The sequence below is a fragment of the Tachypleus tridentatus genome, chromosome 8 (assembly GCF_004210375.1).
Source record: "Tachypleus tridentatus isolate NWPU-2018 chromosome 8, ASM421037v1, whole genome shotgun sequence".
Lineage (NCBI taxonomy): Eukaryota > Metazoa > Arthropoda > Merostomata > Xiphosura > Limulidae > Tachypleus > Tachypleus tridentatus.
This window is the reverse complement of record NC_134832.1, coordinates 72005229-72033141: the sequence shown is the minus strand read 5'-3', so window position 1 is coordinate 72033141 and position 27913 is coordinate 72005229. Positions and strand designations below refer to the sequence as shown.

The following is a 27913-nucleotide window of genomic DNA, read 5'->3' as shown; positions in this document are numbered from 1 at the left end:
GTCAAACTATTCCACTAGCTTATAATTAATTGAAACAACCTATAATTCCTAATATTTCATACCTAATTTTTACTGTTCTACAACACCATAAGTCCCTTCTAAATTTGTGTTTTAGCAGATGTGTCCAAGACTAAGCATTTGCTCATACTAACGTAGGTTTCACTGTGGTTTTTAATCATTTTGTATACTTTTTTTCAATTATTTTGCTATCTGCTTTCTTTTTTTTTTATATTAAGGGGAATCACAACTGAACTAAGTCATTCATGTAGGTTTCATACTTAGACCAGTCATTAAGAAGTTGTTGACATGAAAAAAACTGTAAAATGATGCTTTGAGATACTTTTACTATTTGCAGTTTTTTGGTTGATTGTATTGTAATGTGGTTGGATGAGAAAAAGAAAAAAAGGTTTTTAATGGATTCCAGTCACATTGGATTCTTGTTACTTAGGCTTTTTTGTTTTCTCTTTTAGATTACGTCCATTAGTTTTAGGTAATTTATGGCCTGGCATGGCCAAGCACGTAAGGTGCGCCACTCGTGATCCGAGGGTCGCGGGTTCGAGCCCGTGTCGCGCTAAACATACTTGCCCTCCCAGCCGTGGGGGTGTTATAATGTGATGGTCAATCCCACTTTTCGTTGGTAAAAGAGTAGCCCAAGAGTTGGTGGTGGGTGGTGATGATTAGCGGCCTTCCCTCTAGTCTTACACTGCTAAATTAGGGACGGCTAGCACAGATAGCCCTCGAGTAGCTTTGTGTGAAATTCCAAAACAAACAAAACAATTTAGGTAATAATCAATAAATATGCAGGTTTTTTTATCATTATTTCTAGCAGTTTTGAGAATAAAACATTGTAGAATAACTTTAAATTGTTAGTAAATTAAATAAAGAACATCTATATTTTTTTCAATTAATGTTTGCAAAAAAAAAACCATCAATGAAGCCTTACCTGGAGCACTTAACATACATTTAGTATACATTTTGATGTTCTTGTTTGAGAAAGGAAATTGAGGCTTATTGATAGGGTTTCAGAGGAGAGCTGCTTCAAATAAGAATTATCCTATGTGTATAAGTTAAGATTACTTAACATACTTTCAATACCTAGGGATTGAAAGGATAAGAGCCCATAATTTATTTGCACAGTATTCTAAAGATGAAAGGGACACTCAATAGAGTGCATACTTTTACCACACAATGTTGATTGTATTCAGCACTTATAAAATAAAAATGTATGTTTGTTTTTACTGATGGACATGATCATTTTTTGCAAGACAGTGAGGAATTATGTATGTTAACCAAGTTTATTTAAAATTTGATAATTTTTGATTGAGTTGTATAACAAAAATAGCATGAAAAATTGGTCCCCATGTCAACAGAGAGGGATTTTTTTTTGTGTGTGACTTTGATCTCCAGAAAGGAATCTCTTTTTAAGTTTAATAATAGTCCAAATGTATTCCAACTTTTGTTCAGATTATGAAGCCATTTGCAAGAAATCATGCTGACAAACATATGCACAATTTTTCTACACCTTTGGTGGTAGAGATAATTATAGGTTGAGAGATTACAAGTTTAAGATTTAGAAAAAAGTTTGGCTCCACTTAAGATAGGTTTATTTTTCTGACAGGATGACGTAATTAGCAGTCATTAGCTGTAGTGGAGGCTAGCACTTTTGTTACAAAGGGAACTGATGATTTCCTGAAATGTAAAGAAAGGGTGGATTAGAATTTTTGCTTTCTCAAGGATTGATATGCAAGGATAGCCTCAAAAGACCAAATACCACCTTGTAGTTAATATCTTGTATTTACGTATAATTAACCTTAATTATGAAAACTGATACAGGATGGGTTATTAACTATCAGTTTAACTAAGTAGGACAGGAACTTTTATATTTTTAGTTTTTTTAAATTTGGAAAGGAGTTTCATGGGACGTAACCAATAAGTTAGTTTATAAAACTCAATCTTTAATTATTACCAGTTATAAGTCTGATTCAAGATTATAATGAAACAGTCTATTAATTTTAAAGCACAAATACAGGACATTTAAAGTATCTGCAGTTTCATGTGAATCATTGTTTTCTAGTTTAATGTAAATAAATCTTGATAGATTATACTGTTACATTATTTTTACTATTAAATGTAAATATTGGAGAAAATGTTGTGTATGAAAACAGGAACTATAGAATATTTTTTGGAATTAATGGTTTTTACAAAAATTATGAATTTGGTATGACTAAATGAAATTAATGAAACCTTAAATATATATGTAAAACTTGGAAAAAGCAAGATTCAACGATGTTAGTGAATTCTAAAAAAACATTAATTGTATATTTCCATCATTGTTTTAAAAGGTTTCTAGCATGATTAAAATATGAAATGAAGGTTTTGGCAAGGCACTATAATTATGAACAAAAAAATAGTTTTTATATAATAGTAACGTATAATTTGATTTAATGTGGGACATGGTTATATTAAAAAGAGTGATTACCATAAATATTGACTAAACCTCATTTTCAGAAATAATGTGAAAAAGTTATTATAACACTTCATTACATAGGTTGTTTTAATATGTTGTATGAAATAAAGCTTGTATAGTTTCATAAAAGGTTGACAAAAAAATCTTGAAAGTAGGCAAGTTATTTATTCTATTTTACTTTATCTATAAATAATATGCTACATGTATTTAAAATATTAAGAGAAAAGCAACACATTACTTCAAATGATAAGTGCAGTAGGTTGTATAAAACTTCTTTAGGATGTTTAATATAAATACAGAGCATTACAATATCGCCACACATGAATACTTTGTTTTTGTACTAGTTATCAGTGAAAAAATGTAATTTTCACATTTTTGTTTTCCATTTATTAATATATAAAGGGTTAGTGTTAAAGGATGATTTTTTTTATTTTATTTACAAAAGCAATATCTAGGACATCTAATATAATGTGCTGCTGCCTTTAAAATGCTGAAATGGAGAACTAACACCCACTGACATGGTCAAAGTCAAATCTTTGTGATGTTATTTGGAGTTTCTAAGAAATGTTGCAAAAAAAAAACTCCAGTGTTCACTAAGTAGTGTGAAGTACACATTAGATACATACAAGGAAACCCATTCATATAACATCAGAGAAGGCAGGGGACAGAAAAACAGGATACCTTGGACAGAAAAGTTTAGATTTGAACTACTGTGTTCCAGCTGGCATGTGTATGTTTGCTGATGAGTTAATGAGATATTACAAAAGGAATGCCTTGTGCCAACAATCAAGTTTGCTGGAGCCTCTATGATGGTTTGAAGCACAGTATCTGCAAATAATGCTGGTTATCATTAAAAAGTTGACAACCATAGATCAGTGAATGTAGTATATGATTATGGAAGAAAACTTATTGGATGCCACAAAGTTCAGATCTTTAACAATTTGCTGAACCCCATGCATGACAAAAGTATCAGCTATACTCAAATATTATCTGGACACTGCTTCAAAATAAAAGTTAAATTACACCAGAGACTTTGAGAAAATACATAAAATGTAGCCCCACAATACCAGAGTTAATTATACTAAATAATAGCATTAAAGAAATGTAAAGGCAGTACTTATATATTAATTTTTGTAATAGTTTCCTGTAAATAACTTGTAATCAAAGTAAGCTCTGTACTTAAACTGAAACCCAACTTGGTCATAGCATAAGGTAATTCAGTGTATTTGTGTTTCTACTTGTGGAGATTAAAATGCAATGTTTCATCAGTTTCCATGTTATAAAATTTCAGTCATTATCTCTAATTTTAAATTAACTTCTAGTTGAGAATTTTTGTAAAATTACACCAAACCATTGTATTGGAAATTTAGCAAATTAATCAGTGAAATATCACTTATATCAAAAGTTTTTCATCTTTTATAGGCACTACTTACATGGAACAAATAAAGTTCCTAACCCTTACCATGTGAAGTATTCCACTGTTCTCCCAACCTCTGCTCAGGACAGTGAACTCCAAAGCTTATCTTCAGATGCACTAACTGATGATACTCTGTCTTTAACAGATGGCAGCAGTGTGTAAGTAAAAACATGCAATACAAAAGTTGTGGAAAATATTTATTTGAAGTAAATTGACATTGTAAATAGTTGACCAGAAGTATTCTTGCAATCTGTGGTTTATTGTGTGAAGTATTTAGTAAAAATCTTTAAGTTTGACAGAGAAATTTAACAGATATGGCTTATAGTTGTTATTTTAGTACATGTATATTATATAGAAACTATTTAGTTTACACAAGTCTTTGTTATAATTACAAGTATTTTGTTAACTGCAAAAAAAAAGTTAGTCGTATTTAACTTAAATCTATTTCTGAGGATTTTTGAAACAAGAATTACTCTTCTGTAAAGAACTAATTTTTGGCTTAGTGCAACTGTAATTATAATTATTGTTATGAGGATTACTGATTTTAGTAAAACAATTATTTTCATTTATTAATATGCTGGTTTCATGACATTTAATGATATTTGTGGCCCTTTATTAGGGTTAAAAAACTTGAAAAATGTACTTACTGTCCTGTTAGACTATTATTTTGGTGTACAAAAACATTACTCTCACTACTAGATTACTCAATTAAACACCAAATAGTAAAATGATATTGCTCATTTAATTTGTTTTTATATTCCTCCTTGTATATTAAAACTTTTCCCTATTTTGTCTTTTTTCTTATTTTTACTCTAGAGAGTGTGGACCTAGTCTGTCATCAAAGAATCAATTAAAGAGACATCGCCGAGCGGTAAAGAAAAGTGCAAGCTTAAACAGGGATCATCTGGCACATCAAACCATAATACCCGTTAGTTTAGATTACTTTTTTGCCTATCAGTATTGTATGTTTTTAATTCTTGATCTATTCTAATAAATTATAGCATCAATGAAATCTTAACCTAATTCTCCATTAACAATCATGTAATCTCTGATGTCTGTGAATTGATAATACTTTTAAGTACTTTAAGAAATTTTTAGCACTGTATTGTTAAACTCTTTATTTTTGCAATCATTTATAATTTATTCATACTTTATTTTTATTTTCTTATATTTCACCTGTGTGTCAAAAATAAGAAGGGCTACAATATTAACTTCCTCTAGAGTTTTGCTGTATAATTATGATTTAAAGCTCTAGTACCTTAGCTGACAACTAGTGATTATTTAAAATTATTTTGTCATTGCTGTTTTAGATATAGGGTAATGCTTTTTTAAATTTCTGCCCAGTTTATTTTGTTACTTATAAGCAATTTTTGTTTGTGCTTAACATTTTGAAATATGTTTCAAAATGCCAGAGTAATATATCATATGCTATTATTTATGTTACATGCAAAGTGAACTCTTGTACAGAACTGTTACTTAAGCATATCTTTTTTAAAACTTTCTAAAATCCTTATGTAATATCTTGTACTAAAGGACTGTGTTTTATTTTTTCTACAACCACCTAGCGCACCCAGCGACCTCCAAAAGAATATATGAATCCAATGCATGAAGAAGAATTTGCAGCAATTTTAACACAAAAATTGTTACAAGTAAAAAAAGAGAGGGAAGCTCAGGAAAAAATTGAAGAAGCTTTACAAAAATTAGAGGTATAGATTTTTTCAGTTGTTTTAAAATTTAAGCATATTTTTTACAGAATTGTGTATTTAACTCTTTCCAGATGGATAATTGGTCAAAAGACATCATGTTTGTTGATTTGCATTTAGAATTTTATTGAACTACTATTTTATGAATTTATCTCCACAAGTTTGGTATCAAACTGTAAATTATAATTAAACTTTTCGTATTACATATTTAATTTTTAATTTAAAAGTAAATATTAAGCACCATTTGTGTGTGTGTGTCACATGGTATGTTGAATGGAGCAGTGGTTCAGATTTGATGTTTGTGATGTTAAAATACAGTCTGTTGTTTTGTGTGAATTAGGAACATAAAATTACCAATACTTACAAGCTGGAATGCATTACTGTAATTAAGGAATTGGACAGTAGCCTCCCACTCACCTCTTTCCATTTTTGGAAACAATCTCTTCTATACACTTACTTCTATATGTGATGTGAGTAACCAATCAGAAGCTCAGAATATCCCCTTAGTGATTTTCTTAGCCATTTTTAAATATAAAAATTTTCTTTTTAGACACCTTCATGCTGGTAAGTTGAGGCTTTAGTGTATTCAAGATCCCATTTTTTTTTTTTAGATACAAATATAGCTTAGTTATTAAACATGGTAAATCATAATGAAATTCTAAGATATCAATGAAATAACTTACAATTGTCAGTTATTCAAATATACATATGTATTAAACCTAAAAAAAATTATTTCGTTTCATGTCCTCAACAGTAAAATTCCTTAAAGTTTAGCAAGCTAAGACAAGCACCAAAGATTGTAACTAGAAAAGATAATTATTTACTTTATTTCTTTATTTACTGTTCTATGTTTTAAGAAAAATAAGTCAAGAACTTGTTTATAAATAGTAGTAATAGATATGCATATGTCATTCATAATAATTGAAATGTGAGTGTATTTTAGCAAATACCAGTCCATTAAAACACAGTCAAGATTGGTCACTTTGTAAAAACTAAAGGTCATTTATATGCAAAAACGGCTCGTTTGGGTTGAGAAAATATTTTACATACAAGAGCGAACAACGTTTCGACCTTCTTCGGTCATCGTCAGGTTCACAAAGAAAAAGGTAACTGACCGGAAGCTGACCACATGTTTGAAAGGGGTTGTGTAACTGAGTGTCGGACACTCAGATAAACAACATGGAAAAATATGAAAGGCATGAGAAAGAAAACATTAATTAACAATCCTTAAAACCTAAAAAAACAGTGATATATTTTTTTATTTTGAAGCCTCATAATGTTTAATGATAATCTGTATAACACTTTCTACTTTAAAAGTACTAGCATGAAAGCTATAACAAACACAGAATGGTTATAAGGTCAGTCCCAGGGACTGAACCCATGTTGAAAGAGTTAATTTGTGTTTTTCTTCATTCCTGAGAATGGTGGTTTAGTTGCAAAAGCAATAAATAAATATTATTTCCAGTTGTAATGTAAACTGAAAAGCACCATTTTCTCTTGGAGTTGGTTTTGATTAAATTCCTACATGCAATTCATGTTTATAGATGTTTACATCAGACTCTTAATTTTTGTGAACATGTTAGTGATTAATTTATGCTTTATTGAAAGTGAATAAGCTATTTTAACATTGCAGCTTTTATAGTATAATTATTTCACATTTTTCAATGATCTAATAAATAATTTATTATTATTATGAAATATATGGAATAACAAACATTTTTCAGTATTCTTAAGCAGTCTTGATCAAAAAACCTTTTAAGAAAGTAACTAAAGAATGAAAGGTTTGACATCAGTTACAGGTAGATGAAGAAAAAACAGCATTATGGTCCTGTGATAGCAATATGAAGAGCTCAGCGAGCAGGTTTGCAAGTCTTCCATCACAACTTATAACAGCAGCCATGAAAGAAAAGCAGACAGTTACGGAAGAAAACGATCAATCAATTTTAGACCAGCATGTTTCTAGAGTGTGGAATGATTCTGCTCATCATACTCCAAGCAGATCGCCAGGTCTATTTTCTCCTCCACTGAGACCACTTTCACCTCAGCTTGAGAGACGAAGGTCTGGAATAGCTGGAACATCAGGCATTAATCCATTCATGTCAATGAGGCTGTCCACTTCAAGTTTAGGAGGAGCATATGTCAGCCCTTACCAGTCTATTCGTTCTTACCACAACTTTGATCACTTAAGAAGAGTATGTAGTGTTTTATTAGAATAAATTTTACTGTTTTACAGTTATGTACAAATATATCTTCTGTTGATGCTGTGGTTACTTGATCATTCTTCTAAACAGTGAGAGAAACTTGGTGGTTCATAAATTTTTCAAATGATAAGTAAAAGTTAATTAATGTTAAATAATTTTGACTGGTAAATGACTCATATAAAATGATAAAATTATGCTTCATTAAATCAACTTAAACTAGTTCAATAATTTGTTGTTTGTGTGAGTTGGTAATACAAAATAGTGTTTCAACCATTAGTGAGTGCTGTATCCTGAACAGACTAACCCTGGAATTAGGCAAAAAGACTTGATTTAGCAAATATAACATGGATGATGTATTGTTATACATTCTTACTTACTTTCATACGTTTTTAAAATGTATGATATTAGAAAACTAGTTGTTATGTAACAGTATATTTGTTGTTTTGCAAGGAAATGTGTAGGTTAAAAGAACAACAATGTAGTTTACAAATTATTAAAGAGATAAGCCACAAGATAAGTAATGTAATGTATACAGTTATGGAGATTAGAAATTCTTAACCTAAAAAAAAAAGTACTTAGAATTTATTTTTATTATGTGTTAAGTGCTAAGAAGTTTATTTAGATGCTAAATCCAAAAATTATATAACAAAGTTATGTAAAACTGATGTTTATTGGTAGTCCTTTTTACAAATTGTTATAAAACTTTTGTATCCTATAGGATCGAGATACTTTTTCAAGTGATAGTGGAACAGTTCATGATTTCACTCCAGATAACGAACTTGCAAACTATCCTACTCCTCCCTTCCATACATATAAACATCTCTATTATCATCCAGCGACTGGTTCACCTTTGGGAATGTCTCGAGGGGTTGGAACAGCACCAGAACAGTTTAGTATTTCTTCTGTTGACCATCAGCAAAACAGGCATTTCAAGGAAATGTCTCGGAGATCGAGTTGCAAGAAGTTGTCAGCCACAGACTCAAGTAGCAGTTGTATTGATAGTGGTGTTAGTGTGGCCTGTGATCCAATTCCATCTACCCTGCCTTCTAGTGAAAAGTAAATGTTATATTTTATATTTCCTAGCAGTTCATTTTATCTTCAATGTATTTTTAAATATTTTTCAGAACTATTTAGGTATCAACTGGGTCTTAAAAGTACAGCTTAGTTGTTTAACCTAACTTGCAGCTTGAAAATATATATAACCAGTAAATTTTCAATCAAAATTAACAGGAAATAATTATGTAAAACATATTTTGCACATTAGCTTTGAATGATCGTTTATGTATTTTTGTTAATTTTAAGATAAATTGATGCAGCCAATCATAAGAGCTTGCAAGGGATCTCAGTATCAATATTTTAAAATCTCAACTTAGATACTGTATCTACCTTTGAATGATCCTGTAAAGGTTATTTTTTTATAAATATATGGATCTAGTATTGATATCCTGTTAATACCCCTTTCATTCTCAAACAGGTACTCAAACTTGGGGAATATCCAAAATCTAAAATATATTTGGTTTTGAATGGATTCTTAAAAAGTAATGCTAATTTTCTAATAATTTGGTTGAATCAAACCTGAGAAACTAAACAAATCCTAAACTTTTGTTGTGCCTATCAAGGTCTAGGGTCTTCAAATTTTAATTAGTTTTTTGAAATTTTGGAAGGAGTTAAAAGGTTTAGTTAGAATAGGAACTATTAAAAATTGCTATATAATGAGCTCTTGCATGGTGTGTAAATTAATATTTCTTGATAGTAAATTTTTTTACAATAAGAAATTTAATTTTTAAAGTAATTTGGTATACAGAAGTTTATTGTAATGTTTTTATCTGAAGAATCATAAACTAATAGCTTTCATAACATTTCCATCTGATTCTAAGGAAATTTCACATTTTATGGAGGAGTGTACACAGATTTGTAAACTATGAAGAACAGGAGTTGAGAAAAATTATATTTACTTTTAATAACATAGTTATGGTTATCATAAGGGTAAGAGGCTGGAAGACTTTCTACATGGTAATTAATATATGCATTTTAATAAGGGTGTTTCATTGGATGATGGACAATGAGAAAGAATCATCAACAAGACATAAAAAGTCAGGACGATCATCTTTATCTTCAACGTCACCAGTACTAGGCCGGCAAAGGTAAAAATACAGTTGTATTAAATAACAATTAAGTACAATATTTCTTAAGCTACAAAAAAATGTATGTTGTTACTCGTGATATATTCTGATAAATCTTTTTATGCTATCTGATTGTTATATGTATCACTGTATTGTTTTTTATGATGTTATAGTTCTGATACTTTATTTTTCAGTCACTCCAAGAAGCCACTGGCTTACAATACTTCACGTTCAGGCTTCCTGGAGCGAGGAGGTTCCATTCCCTGGCCCGTTCCTCTCCCTTTACAAACCAATGGAAATTATTCAAAATCTCATCTACATGCTACAACTCATCCATGTCACTGGGGTCTACAACCCACCCAGCCTATTGCTCTGGATCTGTCTATGCCAATCCTTCCTCAACCTGACACAGCCACACAGCTTCTAGAAGCTAAAAGAAGGCTAGAAGATGAAGCACGTTTTAAATCTAGTAAAACAAAGTAAGTCTAATTTTATGATGAAGAATATTCAATTTTGTTGAGAAATTACATGAAAAACAATTATTTGCTTGTATGTTGTATTATTAGTGTTACAAGTGTGCATAGTCTTACTTTTAACTAAAAATTGGTACCATAAAAGATAGTGGATTTAATGTTTTACATATCAACTCAAATTCAGTATTACTTTGGTATGAAAAACTTTTATAAACTGTCAAATAATAATAATAATAAAATATTATCTTTGCCATAAAACGTTTGTATGAATCCTGTTGTATTTTCTAACACTACATTCAGTCCCTTAGAACGTTTCAAGAGCAAGAGTGTATAAGTAATATTTAAACTGTGCTATGTCTTCCATATCTATTGTCAATATGTTTTACTCAATACAGTGCTCATCAGGCTGTATAGAACACTAAAATCACAGTAGTGCTCATAACATTATTTATTTAAACCATTTTTGTTACATAAACAATTGTGATGATTAGAATGCCTTTTAAACGTTTGTGAAGGAAAATCATATTTAATTTATGCTTGTCATTATACATCAGTATTAAAATGAGTTATGCAAGGGATATGGCAGCAAGTTGTAGTTGAAATATTAGTAATTATAATCACGTTTTTCTAGCCTAGTAAAAGTTTTCTCACCTCAGTTTTGAAACAAAATGATTTATATAAGTTATATTTCAACCACTAGTCTTTGTTGTGTCCTAATTGACTTCACGAGTACTAGCCTAAGTGAAACATATCAATCAGCAATGGTCATAATTGTTGAAATGCTATTATACACACTTTTCTTTAATGAAAAACCATAAGGGAGTGAGTAAAGAATGTAGTGTTACAGTATATAGTAGGCCTAACACTAATGTCTTATGACAAATATAATTCAAAGTTAGTATTCCTCACCTACAGATGCATTTCCTACAAAATGTATAAAATTTAACTGAAATATTACAATCTGTTGTGGATGCTAATTAATTTTTTTGGCTTTGAAAGAGATGAAAAATTTATTTTCAGGTAATTAAGTCTTCTCAGTATAAATATAACTTGTATAAGAAATTTCAAGAGATTTCTATGGTTTGATGTAATGTTTTTCAAACAGAACAAGCTCTTCAAAAGACAAACAAGTTCATATGGACTCAAGTAGGGGAAAGATTTCTGCAAAGAACATTGAAACCATGGATGAGTCTACTGCCCACAGGTTTGCTATGATTAAAAAAAAAAGTTTCCATATGTAGACAGTCAGTCATGGGGTCAGTCAACTAGAATAACCAATACATTGGTGAATTAAGGTTTACTATAATTCTGAATACAGTAGGTATATCTTCACAAAAGTCTGAGATTTAAGTAAACTCAGTCTGTTATACACAGAAAATCGATTTTTTTTCAAGTATTTTTTTTTTAATATTTATGGATTCAGCCTGAATCTGGAAAGTGATTTTCATGTTAATAATAAAAGTTTTTTTTTCTCATAAGCCCTACAACTTCCAAACCTCCCAGTGAAACTTTATACTTTCTCTTATTTTATTTACCCTAATACTAATTGTAATGAAATCTTTTGTAGTAAAAGTTGAAAAATTTCTAATCAAATGGAAATTGCTTTCTTTTTTCTAGAGTGACTTTGACATACAATTACAGTAATTTATCATAGCATTTTTAGGCCTTTTCACATATGCTTTTGTTTGATATTACTGTTCTTTTGAACTGTTTTTAACTACTAAAATAGTATAATAAAGCAAAATCACATGGCAAGAGCACAACTCAAGCTACAATATTATGCTAAACAACATTAATAAAAAGCAGCTTGTATGCATATTTTGCAAATGATTTATTCTTAATCTTTTTAATTTAGTTTCCTTATCTAATTTAATAATTTTCTACTTTTTTACATTTTAGTTAATATTAATAGTTTATAAAAGAAATTTAGTACTTACAAATTTGGGTCTTGTGCTTTTTGCACTGGAACTTTAAATAAAAGTCAACTCTTATCTTTGCTAGGGTTATTGTTACTACTTTATGGAATTCTTATATATTTATACAATGTATGTATAATATATACTATAAAAGGGTATGATTTATATTAAAACTCAAAAACTCAAACAGAACTGTAAAGAATATTTGAAATGAGTAATTTGGAGTTAAGAAGTGGCACATCATACAGAGAAGTAGAAATTGAGAACATTTTTAAACATATCCCTTAACAATAAATATTTTGTGTTATGTTAAAAATTGAAATGTAAACTATACTTTAATACCAAGTTTATTGACATACATAGATAATAACATATTTATAATTTCTATTTTAAAAGTAACTCAAAGAATCATGAAATGCACACTTTAACCCCCAAATTTTATACACATCTAACTAATAATTAAATATTACACACACTAGGACCAAAATTTATAATGACAAGATAACCCAAATTACCCAAGAATCTTATTTGAGGTTAATTTCCCTTGATTATCTGGAAGAAAAACTTGTATAGTAACAGATGCATATTTTATTCATATGACATATATAGACACAGCCAATTTTGTATACCATTATACTGTCATAATTCATATTTCAATTGTTATTTAAGTAAAATATTGATTTTTCTGACTTAATAGTGCTTAAAACGAGGAAAAGCTAAATTCTTGAAAATTCATATTTTAAAAGTTTTAACTTTCATATTTCTCGCAAATTTCACTTGCTTGAATTTAGATATGCACTGTTTTTGCCTCATTTTTGAATCTAAAAAACTTACTGAGAGTAACTGAAACTTTTTTTATCTTGTATGCAAAAGGTTGAATTTCTGTGAACATAAACTGTTGTAGTGCAACATGAAGGGTGTTTTCTAGTAGCCTAATTCTTTCATATCATACTGCTTAAGCATGTTTAGCTCTATTATTTGCTTTCATCCAAACATCCCTTCCATGTGGATTCCTGTACATGGTGAGGGGGACCTCCCAGGGAAGGTTCTGTTCTTTCAGTTTATCTCCTCTGGGATCTAAACATCCACCCACATGTTTGCCGTGAGTGGTGACCCGTGAAGGGGAGGAGAGGATCCTGAAGGTTGAGGGGTTCAAACCTAACACACCACTTTGGCCTTGAATTCCTGTAGATGGGCAGCCTTGGGGTGCCCCCCCCCTTCCCTGGATCAATCAACTGGTCCACTTGGGCTAGGGTTAACAAAGTACCAGTGTTGGATGTTCTCAACAGGTGTTGTGAACATGTATCTGATCCTGGTGTTGCTGCAGTGTCATTGTTTGACATTGTAGTGCATCCCCTTATAGGGCTCCATAATGGGTGGGGTCAGTGGGCACCAATATTTCCTTTTTTTTTATTGTGGATCCTCCAAGTAGAAACTTAAGTAAAACAGTGAAAAAACAGTCCATAGGTAAATGACCACGTGTTGAAGATTCTGACCAGTTATATTCATCATTTGTAACACTTGTTGTACCTTGTTTTCTTATCCTACAATCTTTTTCAGACAAACCTGTAGAGCAGATGTCTCCCTTTTTCATTCAGAAGGGACTAGAGGGACTTACTGTCAGTAAAGAAGCTTCGATCTGGTGACATATTGGTGGAAACATCCACATCTCAGCACAGTGAACTCCTCTTGCATTCAAGGGCAATTGGGGATATATCTATTGAGGTTAAACCTCAAGCTAATTTGAATTCATCACGAGGAGTTATTATTGAGAGGGATTTGAAGAACATTCCTGAGTTGGAGATTCTTCCTGATTTCTCCACTCAAGGATTTTCTGCAGTGAGGCATATCTCCACTCGAAAAAGATGGAATTACCATGCCGATCAATATCCTCATTCTGACATTTACATCACCACATCCACCTGCCACCATCAAGGCAGGTGATCTCAATTTCAGGGTACGGCCATACACTCCAAACTTTCTTCGATGTTTCCAGTGTCAGTGGTTTGGTCACTTGAAGACATCATGTCGTGGTTCCTTAATGTGTACTCATTGCAGTGGCAAGGACCATGATGCCTATGAGTGTGAAACGGACCCTCATTGTGTCAATTGCAATGGCTCTCACCCATTCTTCTTTTGTTCTTGCCCTAAATGGTTGGAAGAAAAAGAGGTACAGCATTTGAAAATTATTCATAACATTACTTATCCTGAGGCTTGACAATTGCTGTCCACCACTTCATCTCAGACATGTGCTACTGCACTTCATTCCCCTACTACAGTGAGAGTGGAGATAGATCTCTCTGTGCATCCAAAGGAATCATTCTTAAACCAATTGAAAAGTCTTTTAACCTCCAAGGTTAAAGTTGATGAATCAACTTCAACATTCATCTCTATCCTTAACATACATTCCAGCAAACTCCAAGATCCACTTCCTTTGGTTCTGGGTACAGGCATTATCTTAGGTACATCTTCTCCTGCCTCAAGATGCAAAATAATCATTCGTTCACGTCCTCGTTCACTGGAATCCTCTTCTAACAGCCAAGACCTGCTCTATCGATCCAGGGCAGGATCCATGGAGATCAATAGACCTCCCTCAAATAAAGACAGTAAAAAAAAAAAAAGAGATAGCCGTAAACAGAAAGGCTCTCCACCAAATTTGCCTACACATAAGTAAAAATGGCCACCTTGATACAATGGAATTTTCGAGGTTTACGTTCTAATCTGGATGACATCAAAACACTGATTGCTTCCTACCATCATGTATGTCTTTCCTAATAGGAAACATTTCTGACACCTGCCAATAAAGTCACCTTTCGGTGGTTTTCTTTGTACAGAAATGGCAGGCTGTGTGATGGATGAATGCAAGGAGGGGTAGCACTGTTGGTTGATCAGCATGTGCCCACCCTGTCTTTGCCACTCAACACACCCTTGGAGGCCGTAGCCTTCACTACCTGTTGCCTGGAGAAACATATGATTAATCAGACCTTGATGCTCTGAACAGTTGTTGTCTCCTTTTTTAATCTTGGGGGTCTTTAATGGACATCATCCCTTCTGGGGAAGTGCTGATATAGATAGGAGGTGTTGCTCTGTAGAGCATGTGCTCTGATCATAACCTTTCTCTTTTCAATACTGGTTCTTCTACTTATTTTCATGCACCTAGTCAATCCTTTACTGATATTGATCTCTCAATTTGCTCCCCTTCACTATTCTCCTATTTTTCATGGGGGGCTGACAATAATCCATAAGGCAGTGATCATTTTCCTATAATTTTGAGAGAGACTGGCTGTGGTCGATACCACCTGACCCGTGTACCACGGTGGAGGCTGGATCATGCAAATTGGCCCTCTTTCACTGCTCTCACAGAACTTGATCCTGCCATCATCTGTAAGCCATCAAAAGATGAATGTGTGGCAGAAGTAACTTATACAGGCAGCTGCACAATGTATTCCTAAGGCTTCGACAAGTTTTCAACATTATCCTTGTCCATGGTGGAATCCTGCCTGCCGCATGGCATGGAAGACTTAAAAACGAGTTTGGGATACTTTCTGTAGATATCCCACACTCTTGAACTGCATTGCTTTCCAGCAGACTTGTGCACGTGCTTGGTGAGTAAGATATCAAAGCCAGAAGGAATGTTGGATTAAGTTCACAACCAGCATATCTTCTACCACCAGTTCCAAAGTCATATGAAACGAGACTCGAAAGGTAAGTGGGCAATATAATTTTATCCTGCCCAGAGCATTGCCAGTACTCTAGGTGAAAGCTTTTGCTAGGTATCTAGCACTCCTTCTTCTTTCTCCATCTTCTTAGCCATCAAGACTTGAGCAGAGTGATTACCCCTTTCCTTTCAAGCTGATTGTCTCTATGACTATAATCGTCCCTTTACACTGGTGGAACTCAAACTGGCCCTTCATTGGTCTGGCAGTACATCAGTTGGACCTGATGATATACATTATGAAATGCTGTGCCATCTATCTCCTGCTTCTCTTACTATTCTTCTGATATGTTTTTAACTGGATCTGGCAGGAGAATGTTTTTCCTGATGCCTGGCACCAGGCTATTGTCCCATTTTTGTCTAAGCCTGGGAAGGATCCTAAGATTCCTTCAAACTACCATCCAATTGCTTTGACAAGTTGTCTCTGTAAGACTTTAGAGAGAATGATTAATGCTCATCTTGTTTGGTTTCTCAAATCAAACAATCTCCTCTTTTCCACCCAGTGTGTGTTCTGACAACAGTACTCCACCATGAACCACCTGATTCTACTTGAAACGTCAAGCAGAGATGCCTTTCTTAAATGACAACATCTTGTATCAATATTCTTTACATTGAGAAGGCTTATGATACAACAAGGAGGTATGGTATTTTGCGAGACCTTCATATATATGGGTTACGTGGCCATTTGCCCATTTTTATTAAAATTTTTTTTCAGGGACAGGAGATTCCAAGTTTGTGTGGGTTTGACACTTTCCTGTTCGTTTCTACAAGAACTTGGAGTCCCTCAGGGCTGTGTTTTGAGTGTCGCACATTTCAGTATAAAAATTAATACCATCACTGAACACTGTTGCAAACAGGCTTCATGTTGATGACTTTCACATCTCGTGTCAGTCGTTGAACTTGAGGTATATTGAGTGGCAGCTACAGACTGTCTTCAATCATTCAGTGAAGTGGACCACAGCAAACAGTTTTAACTTCTCTCCCTCTAAATCCGTTTGCATGAACTTTTGCTACCAACAGGATATTCATCCTGATCCTGAACACACCGTATTGGCTAAGCTGTTATGCCTGTTGTCCCTGAGACAAAGTTTTTGGGGCTTTGACTGTAAGCTGACCTTTATACTACATATCAAGGAGCTACAAGTTAAATATACAAGAGCACTGAACATCCTCCAACTTCCACCACTTGGGGAGCTGGTCAATGTTCTATGCTAAAGATATATCATGATCTTATTTGATCAAAACTTGACTATGGATCACTGGTCTATGGCTCTGCTAGGACAATGGTCTTAAAGATGCTGGAACACGTTCATCATCAGGGACTTCAGTTCTTGCACCTGGGCTTTCAGCACTTCTCCATTTCAGAGCTTATACATAAAATCTCGTGAATCTTCTTTGCATCTCTGCCATTTGCAACTGTCTTCACTTTATGCTTTGAAACTTCATTCCTTACCAAAGCATCCCACCTGGGGTTGTGTTTTTCTTCCTTGGTGGGCCATACTATTTCATAACAGACGATCTGCCATTGCACCTTTTGGTCTTCATATCCAGGTGCAGTTGGATGAATTGGGTCTGTCCTTGGGTAACATGGCTGTATCCTCTGGTCAGCCCACCCCACTATGACGTTTTACAGTCCCCAATTGTGACCTATCTTTAAATCATTTGAGAAAATCAGACACTCCTAATTGGAAATACTCTGTTTTTTGCTGAAGATATTTCAAACCATCCTTCCATTCCTGTTTATACCTATGGTTCAAAATCAGGTGGCTGTGTTGGCTCTGCCATAGGTTGTTGTGATTGGGTGATTGCATGCAGTATCCCCTCTCCAGCTTCTGTGTTCACTGCTGAACTGTATGCTGTTTCTCTTGCCCTGGACTGCATAGAAGCTGAGCAGTACTCAAACTGGACTATTTATATTGACTCGCTTAGTTCTCCGCTGGCCATGGAATCGCTTCACGTTAGTTCACACCCTGTTCTTGCTGATATTGAAAACTAACTGGTCCACATCTCTTTAACCTCTACTTCTATCCAGTTTTTCTGGATACTGGTCTATGTTGGTATTCATAGGAACTAGCTCGCCAACACTGCAGCTCAGGCATTATCATCGCTGTACCTGTTCCATATGTGAACTATGGTCCTGGATTCGAGACTCGGCCCTGTACCAGCTGGCAGTCGACTTGGAGTGAACAATGTGAAAACAAGCTTTTTCAAATAAAACCCTGTTTTGGACTCTGGCCGTCTTTCTTTTGTAAGGATCGGAAAGAGGAAGTTGTTCTAACTAGACTACACATTGGTCACAGTTTTTTAGCTCATTGCATTTTTTTTTTAATCTTGATATGATGTACCAATGTGTAGTCTGCATAACACTTAGGTCACAATAAGCCATATTTTACTGTCTTTACATTGTTATGACTCTCATCAATGGCACCACTTTAAACATGTTCTGTTCAAGGTTTCTCCACAATGTTAAACAGTGTTATTGGTGATGGTGACACTGTCCACCTCGGTAATGTTTTTAGTTTTTTTAAAGGTCATTAATCTTTTTAATGTCATTTAAGGTTTTTAATTTATACTTTAGACATTTTTTAATGTGATTTCCTTTTAAGAATTACAGTCAATCTTGTTCGATTTGAAATTAGAAAATGGCTGTAATGTCAAATAACTTGAAACCAGGACTGGAAAGGCTAACTTTGGGTAACTAATGCTGCTGTTTGAACTACCCATTAGTCATCCTGGTGAGTTATTCAAATTCTGCTACAAGTCTTTAAAACTTTTATTACTTTACTTTTTGAAAACGACCATAATGTCAAATAACTGGGAATCAGGACTGGAAAGGCCAACTTCAGGTGACCTACAGTGGTTTTTGTACTTACCTGTTAGTCTTCTTGCTAAGTTATGATAATTACAGTTATGCTACAGAAAGTCTTTTACAACTTGTATCACTGTAGTTTTTCTCTTAATGCTGTAGACTAGATATAAACGTTGATTTTATGCTATTTATATATTTTTTAATTCAAAAAATAAACTTTGTTTTACCTTAATTTCATTTTTTGAGTTTTATTAAATTTACTTTAACTTTTTACTGAATGTTTGGTGCAGATAGCCTAGCTGCTTTGTGCCATAAAACACCAAAACAACCAACCACAACCAGTCATCCAACCTTAAGAAAGAAGAATTTTGAATCTATTATATAAAGTAACTCTTTTGCGTGTGTCGTTGTTACAAGTGTTTCTATATTAGTATTAATTCTAATAAAAATGTTGATAGTATGATGTTTGGACGAAAATTTATAATTGTTTTTTTTCTCTCCATTGCTAAATGGTATTGAGTTTTCAGTTAAAGTTTATTATCTGTGTCAAGAAATATTCCATTAAGTGTTTGTCTTGTTTTATAGTAATTGCTTATGAATGATGTGAATTGTTGAATAGACTGTTTATAGATTTAACCCGTGAGTTTTAGAAATGGATGGTGACTCTAACATCTTTGTTGCACATATGTAAAACAAAATCTTATAAAGTGTTTCATCGTAGCACAAGAAAGTCAAGCAAGAAAACCTCATCAACAGCTTACATTCCTGGTTCACATGCTACATCCTCTGGTGATGTTACTGTTATTGGATACTGTTTTTCTGGTGAATCTGTGCCTTACAGAACAAAACTTCCAGGAAAGAATGTTACACTAAAACAATTCAAAGGTCTTCTTAGTAAAAAAGGAAATTATAGGTATGGTGTTTGACTTCATTTCTGAATGGAGACATTTGTAACTTAGAAACAAATAAATACTTGAAGTTGGATTTTTTAAGTGTAAATGTGTATACAATAAAACCTCGACATTAAGGGCATTCAAATGCCCTCTATTGATTGCACTATATTTCTGAATTTTAAGCCCCACCAATTTTGTTTTTGGTGTATACAGTAGTCATTTTATTACCTGTAAAGTGGTGTTCTGGTGTATGCTGTAAAAATGTTAGGTAAATGGAATAGTGGTTTAAACTAGAATTCATCAGACTAATGAGATTGTACTTTAAATCTTTAAAAACATTTATTACGTTATGTTTGGACCTAATTAAATAAAAATTGAAAGTGGATTTTTGGAATTTGGTACACTTTACAGGCAAATAATTATGCACAGTTATAAAAACTTATTTCCTTTTCAACAGATTTATTCTTCTATCACTAAATACTCTTCATTTACAAATACTTAAATTCTAGTTAGTTTTATTAAAACAGGGAAGAACAAATAAATGAAAATACTTCAAGAAAATAAAAGTTTAGATACTTACAAATTTTGTGAATAACAGTAAAGTTATTTTAACAAAATATTGAAAATAATTATAAAAGATTATGATATCTTATTTTGTCTGCAAAAGAAGGATTAACTGCCCCCACTTTACTGGGTGCCTATATAGAGAATGAGACTAAAAACACTGCTCTTAATCTGGAATGCTTAGTTGTTTATTCTACTACAAGATTTATTTTGCTTATAAATTACTTAGGAGCAAAAATAGACAGAAAAGGCCTGCCACTAATGGTAGCATGTTGTTTTGATGTTTTACTGTATTTATTTTGTATGATATGTGAATATGACTGTATTAGAATATCTGTCAACTTTATAAATTTTTAACAAAGAAAAGTTAAATGATTGAAATATAATAACCACAATGGTGGATGATGATAATTGCAATTTTATTACTTGGACAGTATTTTTATACATGCAGAAACAGTTATTTTGGAATGATATGCTTACACAAGATTAGATATTGTATGTTAATAGAGATGTTTATAAATATGAAACTGTACAGGACCAGTAATTTCAATTTACTGTATGACTGGAAGAAGTCTTATTAGAAAAGCTTATGGAAATCTCTCATATTCAGGTTTCTGTTTGTTATGATTTTGTATAGGGTTAACTGAATTTAGTTAATAATTTTGTTCTTTTCAGCAGAAGTTTTTAAAATGTTACTTTCAAAACCAAATAGCCAGTACAAAAATTTCTTGTTAGAAAATTATATAAACACACATTGCATTAGAAGGAAAGATTCATATAGATGATTGTATATAATCTGATCAAACTTACAAAAATAGATTCTTCTGTAGCATTTCTTGAGCCAATATATATTACATGTCCATCTTTTTCTCCATTGTTTTGAAGCACAATCACCAGTTAATCAGCAGCATTTTGTAAGATGTTAATTATTTTAATATTGTATGTTATAATAGAACATTAAGTTTATCTAAAAAAAGGTAAAAAATGAGCATATGTACAGGACAGTGATGATTTAAGGCTCATACTGCCTTTAACACTTTCTTCTTTTGGTTCAGTAGAAAATCTGAACAGTGGCAGTGATGAATGTAAGCTTTCACAACATAGGTCTGAAATTTAAGTATTGCAAGAGAGAAATATAATGTTTCGATTATGAAAGGCTAAAAATTATAGAATTTGGGTAATTAAATTATAATACTAATTTTAAGTAAAGTTTATGGCTTTAAAACTTTTTCAAAAAGAGTTTCTTTGAGTGTAATTTCATGTAATATTTATTTATAGTGCTGTGCAAAAATGTTAGGACAAAGTGAAAAGTTAATTTTCAGGCTACTTTGTAAGAACTACAGAAGATAAATTACAGGTGGAATATCAAAATTTTATTAATCTTCATGTTTTAGTACAACAGAGCAAACAGTTAGTATTTGTGTGTTCCCCTTTCATTTTAATAACTGCATTCTTTCAGGTATTGTTGCAACATATTTATTCAAAGTGTCCTTTGGGGTTTTACTCCAAATGTCTCTAATATTCTTCCATAAAGTTTCATGGAAGTAACTTTTGATGTTTAAAGTTTTTGGTCTATCAAATCCCAGATCTGCTCAATTGGGTTGAGATCAAAGCTCTGTGTGGACCATTGCATCATTTGAATGTTTTAGAGATTCTTTCTTAGCTGAGTAACTTGCACATAGGTTGGATGAGTGTTTGGAACCATTATTTTCATAGTAATAGAAACCTTTAAGAATAATATACAAACCACTGGGTACACTGTGATGGGTCAGTGTGATAGTACTTGCACTGATCCATTATTCCATCAAGTTTGCAAATATATCTTGTTACTCTTCAGCAGATACACCTCCAAACAATCACACTGCCTCCCCTGTGCTTTGTGGTAGGTGCTATGCATTGATGTAAGTATCCACCAAACCAGATATTTTTTAAAGTTGGACTCATCTGTCCATCATAACGCTCTTTTTGAATCATCTTTTTGTCCAGTTTTTGTACTTCTGGACAACTTTCAGCTCATTGACAATATTTGGAAATTGAAGTTAAGGTATTTTAATTGCTACATGACCAAATATTCCATTATCATTGAGTTTTTGATACTGTAGATCTGGACACTTTTCTGTCATTTAGTATATGGTTGTTTATCTCGTGCAGTCTTCCTACTGTTCTGAAGGTTTCATAAATGAGGATACTTAATATCAGTATCATTGAGTTTAGGTGTTATATATGCTCCTTTTCTATTTTCAAATGTACTTGTCTTGGTCTTACAACCTAGAATGTACTTTACAGGGTTTTGGGAGAATTTCAAGGCTTTAGCAATTTGTCAAAGAGTTTAACTAGCATCACATAAAGCTTTTATGGAAACTGTCTGCTCTACTGACAATTCTCTATGGTTTTTGTGCTCTGTCACGGCAAAAAAAACTTAATATATAGTGTTAAACACTGTTTATATCAAAATTTATTTATGGAGTGTTATTAAATTGATTTCTTATAGCATATACTGGCACCATATGCTGTCTTCTTCCTGGCTTCTTTCTATATAGTTAAGATACTGCATGGGGTACCATGACAGTTATTTCAGACACTATATTTGATCAGTGTGTTTATTAATTTAGAACCCTTATGACATGTCTTTGGTATGAGTACATGGGAATTCTAAAGAATAAGTATTCTCACTCTCATTTAATTGTCAACAGGGATCAATGAAGCATTACCATAGTATTTAAATTTACATTCTGTAATGGTATGGAAAGAGAGATGAAGTATTTCTTGTCCTAATATCTTTGCAGAGTAATGTACATTAAATATCAATGTACAGTCAAATTTCTTTTTTAACTCGATTTGAGAGACATATATATTTTAACCTTAAATTTAATTTTAGACGTTTCTAATAGCATTATTTTTAAATACTTTTATTTTCTCATGTCAGAATTTATTAACTTACAAAGAAACAAAATTTTGTCAAAGTTAAAAAGTTTGACATATGCTGAGCATTAACCATTATTATAGTCAAACAGATTTTTTGTTGTTGAAAATCCTGAGTTGAAAATGATCTAAATTAAAACAAGAGGGAATCCTTAATAGCCATGGTGCTTAAAATTCTTTGAGGTAGGATTAGAGTAGATTATTATTTTATGAGACTTTTGTTCCCCTATTTTATTAGTTATATTTTTGTGCACCAGCAATACCAAGTATGGGGAGCTCATATACCCAAGTTAATTTTATTATTAATCAAGATCTCTAGTAACTTACCCTTAACTTGAAATTCATTTAGACAAGACTAGAGTAAATTAATCTGTGAGATATTGGGCATATATAGCCAAATACATCAATCAAAACAGTTTGACCTCCTTAGTCTAAAACTGTAATTAGATCTCAAATTGGTTTAGGGATCTCAGAGCCATCTATGAACCACTATGCCATGACTAGTAAAAAATAGATTTAATCCTGTTTATTGCACTTGTCACTTCTTACCTGTATAAAAAGCTCAAGTAATTTATCATTTAGATTGAAAAATAAATTTGTGGAATGTGAAATAAAAATTACGTTTAGTTGTTATATTAATGTTTTATACTTGTAAGTTTTGATAAAATTTAAATGCAGATAATTTTAAGTGCAAAATTAGTTTGCTAATATAAAATATCTTTTCATAAATGTTTGTTTACTCAAATATGATACAGAATTCTTACCAGTACTTAAAAAATGTTGGAGTTTTTTTTCATTTTGTCTGGGATTTAAATGAAAGATTGAACTGGAATGGAGAAATGTTCTGTTATGCTTTAAATTAAATGTAACAGGTAAAAATTCTTCAAGCATAATTTCTGTTGGAACAGACAAAATTATTAGAACATTTTTTGACTAATAATGTACATATTTTGCAGTACATTATTACTGATCATTATTGAACATTTCTTAACAATCAAAACTTATTTTATTACAGGAATGCAATTCTTGGTTATTGAAGTTTTATGTACCCATGAAATATTTATCATCCAAAAGGATAATTTATACTTTATGTTCTCAGGTACTTTTTCAAGAAAGAATGTAATGAATTTGGAACTGGGGTGATAAATGAAGAAATATCAGATGACAACGAAATTTTACCTCTTTGGGAGGGGAAGATCTTTGCTACTATTGAATCAGTAGACTGAAGTAACATTTACTTTAGTATAAATTTGGAAAACATTCTGCTTGTTCTTTTTTAAAGAATTTGAATTTTTGAGAAAAAGAAATTTATTATGTAGAAAAATTCTTACTGATGCTTCTGTTGCTGTTAAACTGTTTTTATTATTATTTTCAATACTGTTGATGTTTTACAAAACCAGTATCAAAATATCGTGCCCAATTCTGCATAAAATATTTGTTTGATCAATCTTACTCACAGAAAGGTAATTAGATGTATTCTTGCTGAAGAAATGATACATTTTTAAATTTTAATTTAAACTCTACAAAGTCCATATTGTGGAAACATTGATCATCTGTGTTGTATTCCTTTTAAGTTCTTGTGGTCTTAATTGTAAGATAACACATGAAAAAAAACGCGTCAGTATGATATGTTAATATCTTTCAAATAGAAACTTGTTATTGTTAATGTTTCTAAAAGTTTTTCTTTTATATAAATTGTAAGTTTCAATTTTCAGCAAATGATCAATAAGAATATGTCACTGGAAGTGGGATTCTGTCTTTTGGAATGTTTAGGTGTTTTGTATGTATTTATTAAATTAGGTGTTGCTTTTCGGGGTTGGAGTATTGAATTTCACTTCAGACTTACCTGGTTTTGTACATTGCAGCTAACTCATCACTTGTGCCATAGCCTGATGTTCAATATTGTATAGTTTGAATGTAATCTTGAACCTATATGTATTAATTTCTCTTTCAACTTGTATTTGAATATGCATTTAAAAGTTCATAAAAATGGAGTACAAATTTTATTATAAAGTTCAAGTCTTGTTTATCCTGCTTATAGAAAGTGTTGAAAATATGAAGAGACATTTAATTTTTTCTTCTATTTTTTATTGAAATTTTGCTGCTATCATATTTTATTTGTAAAGCTAAAAGTATATGTCCTGAGATTCTTTGAAAGATATGATGAGTTTAATTTCCATTAGCATAGTGCAAACAGTTTTAACAATTTAGTTTCATTCATCTGATATGAACATTTAGGTTGCTTCTTACTGTGTGATGAAAGTGCTGTATATTGTATTGTAATTGTTCAAATGCTCATCAACAATCAACATTGTAGGTTTTTAGCAATGCTGGTTTCTGTTGTAAAGAAAATATGAAATGTGAAGATTAATATAATGTATAGCATATGTCACATGAAAAGAAAATGTTCTGTATGAAAAACAGAAACGTAACGTTCAGAACCTACAAGATTCATTTACATTAAAGAGTAGAGCCGTCTTTCAAATCTTATTTTCTTAAGTTATCTAGAAAAATCCTTGTTTTCTTTTTGTTTTTTTATAGTTTAAATTAATTGGTTAATCAGCTATTATTCCCATCAATGAATTAACTGAGAATATTATATATGTGTGACATAATATATGTCATGCATAATAGTTTTACTAGCTTTTAAACAGTAATGAATTTTTTCCTGGTTTTAAATGGTGGGAGACCTGGTAGTTATTATGAAGTTATTTGCAACAGTTGATCATGGTAGTGACAGTAATGGCATGCACTATCCACTCAACTGTATTGGTGGTGATCAGGGGCCTAAAACACTGCCTCACACTACCATATGCCTCATTCCTTTAGAAAGGCCTGCAATGGCTGCTTACTCATGTAAAAGTGTACATCCTTGTTAAGTTTTCAGAAAAGAAAAAATCAACTGCACTATAATGAAATGGTAGCTCACATCTGCAGTGTGCCACATCTACTATATGATTAGATCCCTGGAGCTGAATATTCAGTATTTAATCTTAACCAATTTTTCCCATTATTAGTGATTTCTAAATAAAGCAGAAATCTTGAATGATTGGTAATGCTAATTTGAGGGCATCTTAAGATTACATTTGGAGTTTTTATTTGCTTTCATTTCAGTTAATTATTATCTTACATATATACTAAAAGTTGCAGTTATCCAGAAATTACAATTCTGGAATTGCACTCTTGTATGCAAAGTTCAAAATAATTACCTTGCTGTTGTTAAATTTAGTTCTTTCTGTTTTTTGTTCTAATATCACACTAAAAGATTCAGTTTTGTTGCTTATGGTAGTTTAAACCTTTTTAGAGTATATCTACAATGGAAGTATCAACCTTTTGGATAAAGAATGTAATTATCGCATAGTATGAAGTACATTACTATAACATGGTGCCAAAAAATCAAAGCTGATGTTGAGGTTATTACTATTTTAAGAACATGGTATATATATTTTTTCTGGCTCTTTGGGTATGTTTTTTTATAAAAAAGAAAAGAAAAAAAGAAAAAGAAAAGTGAACTCATTAATACAGGGTTATGTAAAAAGTTTTAGTTCTGTTGATAAAACTAATCAATGTATCATTAATAGCAAAAATTTTTCTGGCAATATTTCTTTGTGAAGATTGCCATTTTGTGTTGTTTTTCCTTGCTAATTTTTAAGTTAAACCTAACTGGTTTATAAACTGATAGTAATGCATAGGAAAAGTTTTATAGAAGTATTGCAGGAAATCAGACTTTATTTTTAATTTAAAGTTAATTTTTGTCTTTAGCTGTAGTTTATGTATGGTATTAAATAAATTATTTATTAAAACTCTTGCCAGACCAAATCAAGTTCAAAAATTATGCAAATTGTAACGTGTTGCCAAACAAGAGGTAGTATTTTGCTTGTAATTAGTACTGCATTTTGTGGGACTTAATGGAGGCCTTAAATGCTACAATTTGTAATAATATATCATTAACTCATACAATGATAAACTGTGAAATGGATTTGTGGCAGCTTGTATGTAAATAGTTATGTGTTTTTTTTTTGTTGTGTTTTTTGCTACTACTAGATTTTATAATGTGAAATACATTTTGCTTGTTCTAAAACTATCTGTACATGTAATTGTGTACACACATCCTTGCTGTAATATATATGCAACTTGGTTTTTACCAAGATTTTGAGATTTGTCAGAGCTGCATTGGTGTTGTGCAGATTATATTTTTTAATAAAGAATATCATGTAATCATTTTCTTGTAAATAAACCATTAATTTTTGTTCCATGATTTGAAAGCCATACCTTGTTTGTCTCTACCAACATGTTGGTGTTTTGAAATGTATAGTTTGTGGATACAGTATATTACAAGTAACCCTAGAAAATAATTAATATTTAATTTTATTTTTCACAGCTAAAAAGGTTTTAGAAGTTTGTGTTGATAGTAAAATATTTTCATGACAGCTTGGATGTTTTATTTACTTGATTTCATTAAAATAAAGTATAAAATTCATATTGGGAGGGGGGCTTTTCTTTAGAAGTAGCCTATTTGTATACAGAGTTCACCTTGGTATTTTTATCAGAATTACGAATGTTTAACTTAAATATCTGTAATCTACAACCACTATAACCTGTAAAAAATTTAACTGGATACTTTTTGCTGTTTATGGAACAGTAGGTCATCAGCAAGATTAACAAATTATTAGGACATTTACAAAATGCAGACAGTTGAATATCGATATC

General features: G+C 31.7%; 1 protein-coding gene across 6 annotated transcripts in view; it reads left to right on the top strand.

Moving 5' to 3' along the window:
- Positions 1–27461, top strand: part of LOC143222645 (axin-1-like) — a 67244-nt gene extending 39783 nt beyond the window's left edge. For all 6 annotated transcript variants that reach the window (XM_076449405.1, XM_076449409.1, XM_076449407.1 and 3 more), the window contains exons 3-12: positions 3890–4042; positions 4701–4812; positions 5450–5590; positions 7381–7779; positions 8507–8844; positions 9828–9932; positions 10106–10390; positions 11490–11588; positions 19546–19737; positions 24303–27461. In XM_076449405.1, coding sequence (XP_076305520.1) covers positions 3890–4042; positions 4701–4812; positions 5450–5590; positions 7381–7779; positions 8507–8844; positions 9828–9932; positions 10106–10390; positions 11490–11588; positions 19546–19737; positions 24303–24429 — 1951 coding nt within the window. In that variant the 3' untranslated portion in view covers positions 24430–27461. The remainder of the gene's footprint in view (positions 1–3889; positions 4043–4700; positions 4813–5449; positions 5591–7380; positions 7780–8506; positions 8845–9827; positions 9933–10105; positions 10391–11489; positions 11589–19545; positions 19738–24302) is intronic.
- The last annotated feature ends 452 nt before the right edge of the window (positions 27462–27913 follow it).